General features: G+C 37.9%; 1 protein-coding gene across 1 annotated transcript; it reads right to left on the bottom strand.

The window, feature by feature from the left end:
• LOC108681502 lies at window positions 1–5,736 on the bottom strand. The gene is made up of 3 exons (XM_018170538.2): window positions 5,700–5,736; window positions 4,622–4,779; window positions 1–147 (listed from the first exon to the last, which is right to left on the bottom strand). Exons 1-3 carry the CDS (start codon window positions 5,734–5,736, stop codon window positions 1–3), a joined length of 342 nt encoding a protein of 113 aa, XP_018026027.2.
• Between the last annotated feature and the right edge of the window lie 256 nt (window positions 5,737–5,992).

The following is a 5,992-nucleotide window of genomic DNA, read 5'->3' on the forward strand; positions in this document are numbered from 1 at the left end:
TTATCCCTCACCAGCAGCAACAAGTTGCGTGACACAAGGCTTGCTGGTCGTGCCTATTTCGTTGGACGCCCAACACAACAGCTCTTCTTGCAGTAGGTCTGAAGGTGTCGTACGCGTGATGGTAGACACGCCGCCTGACGTACGAACCTGAGAGACACATCCACTTGATGTTAATTGTATGCGTGACACATACTTATTTACTGCTAATACGTTTGATGTAGAAGTGTGGCATTAATATTCTTTTAATATTTCATCAATATTAATATTTGCACTTCTGTCATTTGTACGTGGTTCACCACTGACCTACACTAGAGGTTTCTTAGTGCTTTTGGTCACTAAGAAAGAAGCAATGAGTTGGGGGTTCAAGACCACAACTGGTTGTGATAGATTAAACTGGTTGTGATAGTCGAAATCGGTAGGGTGCCCTGGTAGTTAAGAAAAAGCACAGGCAAACATAACTGGCACAATTATATATTGTAGTTTGTCAATTATCTCCGCATTGAGTAGATAATGACGTCGAGTTACTGTAGTTTAACCTTTCAGTTCAACAATCCGTCAGGAAAAAATTTCGTACAGTATTCGAGGAGAGCGCTGGATTCGTCTATTGGCTTTTACGGCAAATTCTCATCTGAAAAAAGAAGGTCAAAGAGTATCCTCGATGAAGTGGGCGTATGCTTGCCAGGTAATCCTTCGAGACGCTTGTTTAAAAGCTCGAAAATGTGATAATCTTAAATTATGAGCCTTGCTTGATGGAAGACTTCAATAAAATGTTCAGTTGGCGAGCCTCATAAAAGAGCAATCGTTGCAAGCCGAAGAAATAATATTAAATGAAACTTATGATTATAACGATCGATGTGGATTTTTACAGTTCATGTCATCAATTCATGATTTCTGTTTAATTTTATGAGTATTATATGTTACTCATTCATATTTTCCAAAATTACATTATCTGTCTTATATTATATGCCATATATAGTAAAGATACTATGCAGTATGTCCAGTATCCCGTTGTTTCGTGATGTTATGAGAACATTAAACGTTATAAAACATGATTTAAATATTTAAAATGATAGAAAAAGTTGGCGAAGATAATATATTTTTAAAAGTTTGTGAAGTCATATGACGTGGGAAAACGAACGTTGGGTCAAAGCATTTATAATAAATTTTCTAATTATCTAGTGCGAATTTGCAGAATTTTTTTTAGTTTGAAGCTAATTTCAGAAAAATTCGTCATTCCATCGTAAAATTTGATTTATTAACCCCTATTTGGCTTCCGTTTTGCTTTTAATGGATAAATCAAGTTCTTCACGAAGCGCTAGAATACCGCCAACATCTACTACTACTGTTACTACTACTGCATTTTGCTGTACTCCGGCATCACTCGGGCTTCCTTTTGGTTTCAATCTGGCTGCAGTCCGAGTTGGCTTTTGTTTGGACAAATTTCGGGAAAAATCTCAAATAATTCTCGGACGAATCTCAGACCAAGTTCAGACATATCTCAAACAAATCGGAATGAGGGGCAAAACAACGAGTTAAATAAGAGAGCAATTAAATTAGAAAATTAAATTCTCCTACGAATTTCGAATTGAGGTTGTATTAAGTTCTGCACTGTGAATGCGCAATTGATTAGCAGTAATTAAGAAGAGAGTTATCATTAAGTCAGGTAGGATAGTGTGATAAGAATGGTATCAAATTAAATTGCATATAATTATTAATTAAATATATTGATTATAGTAAAAGAATGGTGGCATCGCTAGCCAACTATTAATATTTCCAACAATATTATTAATGATATAAAATATAGTTAGCAACAATGTTATTCCAATCGAAAGGTATAAGCTAGAAACTCCGCAAAAATATTCTATTTATCAAAATTAAAATTTGGTGGAAGGCTCAGCGCCAATTAAACAACAGAGCAGAGTTGCAGCAGGATCAGACTTGATGGCCGAATAGCAGCAGATCCCGAGCAGGATTGTTACCGGCTAAGCTGGAGGCGATCAAGAATTGCCTAATGCATTCAGCAGGCAAGATCTTTCAGTTCGGCATGTTTCATTAATAAGTAAGCCGGGTTGAGTTTAAACATCTTTTCAATGCAATTTTTCAGTTATCTGCTGAAAATACCTATTGTCTGAGGACCTCGAAGTCCGAAAAATTCCTTAATAAACGATGCCCTTAAGAGTATGCGCGGCTCTATATATACGAGCATCATTCAGTATCTTCAGGCCAGTGTCTTAGAATGAGTTTTAGGTATTGTTCTGATTACAATCATTTCTGAATTGTTTCTGACTGGTCATATTATACCAGATGATTGTGATGCGATTGATTGTTGATTGTGCATGTAATATTGCTCCAAATTATACGTTTGAGAACTCTTTCATTGCTTCTATGTGCAGACGGATATTGGTTTTTCAAGTACCTAAAGGACTGAAGGTTCACAGGTCATCGTGAGTATAATATCGGGTCTTCCGTTTCCAAGCGTCAAAATTTTTTAGCAGGTAATTATTCAGGACTGTAATTATTCAGGACAATTACATATGGAGGCTTAGGCAGGAACGGCTCAAACTTTTATTCGAATTTGTATTGAGGTATTGCTCTTTCAACTGCACGGTGAGTATTATTGATTGAATAATGTAATGATGGCATGATTAATGATATTATTAGTATTAGATATTTATATTCAGGCATCGATTGTAAACAATCCTCAAAGTGAAGCAGGATCGGTTCGTTGCGTGTGAATAATTTACTTTGTTTTGGTTTAAGCTGCTGGTAATAATGGGCGTCTATATAAAAGCAATCTTCTTGACAGTTGCGCTCAGCAACATGTGGAGGCCTTAAAATATTTAACCTCAATTGCTTGTTCTTCTTCTTTGCTTACTTTACCAACGCCGTAACAGGACCAAAACTGTCTGCAAAACATGGAAGAATTTTATTCAAATTTTATTCAAAGTTGGTATTAGTGAAAAAATATAAATTTGAAATGGAAATTGATCGAAAGCAGTCCAAAATTTACGTAAATGAACAGAAAAATCATAAAAGACTTAATTCATATTTAAAAGCAAAGAAAACGACAAGCAAATTCACCAAATCAATGTTGAAAACATTTCGGAGTCCAGCTCCATCATCAGTACGATAATATGAAAATTAATACAATCATTTTATAAATCAAAATTCTAATTCAGACATTAAAACCTAAAAAGACCTAAAACACAAAACAACCTTAAATCGAAAACCAGTACTCGCGGAGCACAGTCATAGGGGACACGAAAAAGTTAAAACTTAATTAAGAAAAAAACACTAGAAAATAAAAGTCTAGCGATTCCCTGTTTCAAGAGGATAGGAAAACGGATTCCAAAACGTTTTCAATATCGATTTGGTGAATTTGCTCGGCGTTTTCTTTGCTTTTAAATTTCTTATGAACTTGCGATATAAGCAGACTGACAATATAAGTACTTAATTCATATCATTTTATGATATCGGATGATTTTTTAAAGAAATGCATGTAACGGCATTGATAAATCGGCAAAAATTACCTACATTATAATCGATGACACTGAGCAATTTTTAACTCATGAAATCACGCTTTCTATTAAGAGCCGAAGCAAATCTTCGCCTCAATTGATTTTTTCCGGCAAGGGCTACGTGGTTTAGCTATCTTACTTGGATCCAGGCTCAGGAATCACAGTGAATTTTTCATGAACGTTTATTCCAGTCGATGGACTGAGGCAACAAATCTGTGACTTTTATTGTCTCATGACTTGGCAGCGTATAGGAAGCTTATCAATATTGATTGCCTTTGCTCGACCCGAATGCTGCCTAGAGATGCCAACATTTCTGTGTTGCTGAGAATCAGGTCTTGTTGGCTAAACAATTGGGAGGCAAATTACGAGCACAAACGTAAGGAAGCTGAATTAAATTCTGCAGCTGTATTTTTTTGCGGTAAAATTGAGCGCAGGCTGCGTTTACTTCCGGGTAAACTGCTGGCGTTGCTTTCGAACGAAAATTCAGTGCCAGTTACAGAAATGAATTTCTGAAATGTTTATCACAATAACCGATGGCTTACCCTCATTTTTCACATCCACACATCCAGCTTTCTCAACTTTTATAATTTGTTTTCATTATCAAATACTTCGGGGTTCCCATATCAGTAAATTTAGCCTAATGTTTTTTTAGACGAGTACTTTTTAGTCTCGCACGAAGCAAGTTCCAACCGTTTCTTGCTCCTATTAATATTTAAAATAAATTCTCATATAACTCTTAGAACACTTGCACGATTCATACGAGCACTTCGACTATGTTTCTCATAAAACTTAAAACAACAGTGAAAACCTGTATAAATAAAAAAGCTTGAAAATCACATGACTAAATCACTGACAAACTGAGCTAACAAAAATGAAACGAACATGAATAAATCATTAGCAAATTAAGCACACCAACATGAAAGGAACATGAATAAAACTCTGACAAACTATATAAACGAACATGAAAGAAACATAAATAAATCATTAGCAAATTGAGCACAAAGCATTAAATGAATATGAATAAATCTCTGACAAAGTAAATAAACAAATACAAAATGAACATGATTTAACCACAGTTGAACATTCTACATTTTGCATCGTACCGCGGCGTCAGGCTTGAGGATCGTCACGCCCTGACTTGTGTTGAGGCTCCAGGAGAAGCGCGTAGGGGGCGGGTGAGCGTCCACTGCGCACTCGACGCTTACATTCGCCCCACTGCTCACCAGCAGCCGCTTCTGCTCCCACCGACAGCGAGGGGCAACTGAAGTAAAGATGGGAGAATTGCAATATTTTAGCTGCTCCCACCGACAGCGAGGGGCAACTGAAGTAAAGATGGGAGAATTGCAATATCTTAGCTGCTCCCACCGACAGCGAGGGGCAACTGAAGTAAAGATGGGAGATGCGCAATATCTTAGCTGCTCCCACCGGCAGCGTGGGGCAACTGAAGTAAAGATGGGAGATGCGCAATATCTTAGCTGCTCCCACCGACAGCGTGGGGCAACTGAAGTAAAGATGGGAGAATTGCAATATCTTAGCTGCTCCCACCGACAGCGTGGGGCAACTGAAGTAAAGATGGGGAATTGCAATATCATAGCTGCTCCCACCGACAGCGTGGGACAACTGAAGTAAAAATGAGAGAATTGCAATATTTTAGATGGAGAACTTTTTTCTTGAAATTTGTTTGCATTTGAGGAAAGTTTCGACAAAATTCTACGCTTATGTTGTTCCCGCTGCTCACATGTAACCTCATCTCGTGCCACCGGCAGCGCGGGGTAACTAAGGTAAAGACGAGCAGTAATATTAAAGTCGGAGGAGAGTTTTTTTTTTAATTTAACGAAAGTTACGGAGAAATTTAGCGCCTGTTAAATTTGTAGCAAATTGAGAATTAGTAGGTATTAACATATTTTTATTTATCTGATGTGATAAAGTTAACAAATAATGAGTAAAAACTTTTGATATCAATCAAATCGGTTTAAATTCGAACGGACATGACGAGCACAATAGCGCATTTTTTTCCGTAAATAAGAAAATGCGCTAAAAAATGTATTATCACTCGACCTTGCGGAACCCCGCCACAGGTTTATGGTCATGGCTCTTATTAAAACACAGAGTTAGATTTCATTAAGTTCCCACATTTAACAAATAATATTTTCCTAATGCACACTTTCTCCCGTGACACACACTTGACGTGTAGAGCGCGTCTACACGTCAAGTTCATACCACTACAGGGGAAAATCGATGCTCCCACATTTAGCGAATAATATTTTCCTAATGCACACTTTCTCCCGTGACTCACACTTGACGTGTAGAGCATGTCGGTTGCTGTGGTCGGCGCCGCGGGAGTTGTCCGCTCGACAGGAATATTCGCCGGACGCCGCGGCGGTGACGCGCTGCAGCACCAACGAGTCCTTCGTCACTAGGACACCTCTGAGCTGCTGCACCAACGAGTCCTTCGTCACTAGGACACCTCTGGC

This window comes from Hyalella azteca, unplaced genomic scaffold (genome assembly GCF_000764305.2).
Source record: "Hyalella azteca isolate HAZT.00-mixed unplaced genomic scaffold, Hazt_2.0.2 contig15216, whole genome shotgun sequence".
In the NCBI taxonomy this organism is placed as follows: domain Eukaryota; kingdom Metazoa; phylum Arthropoda; class Malacostraca; order Amphipoda; family Hyalellidae; genus Hyalella; species Hyalella azteca.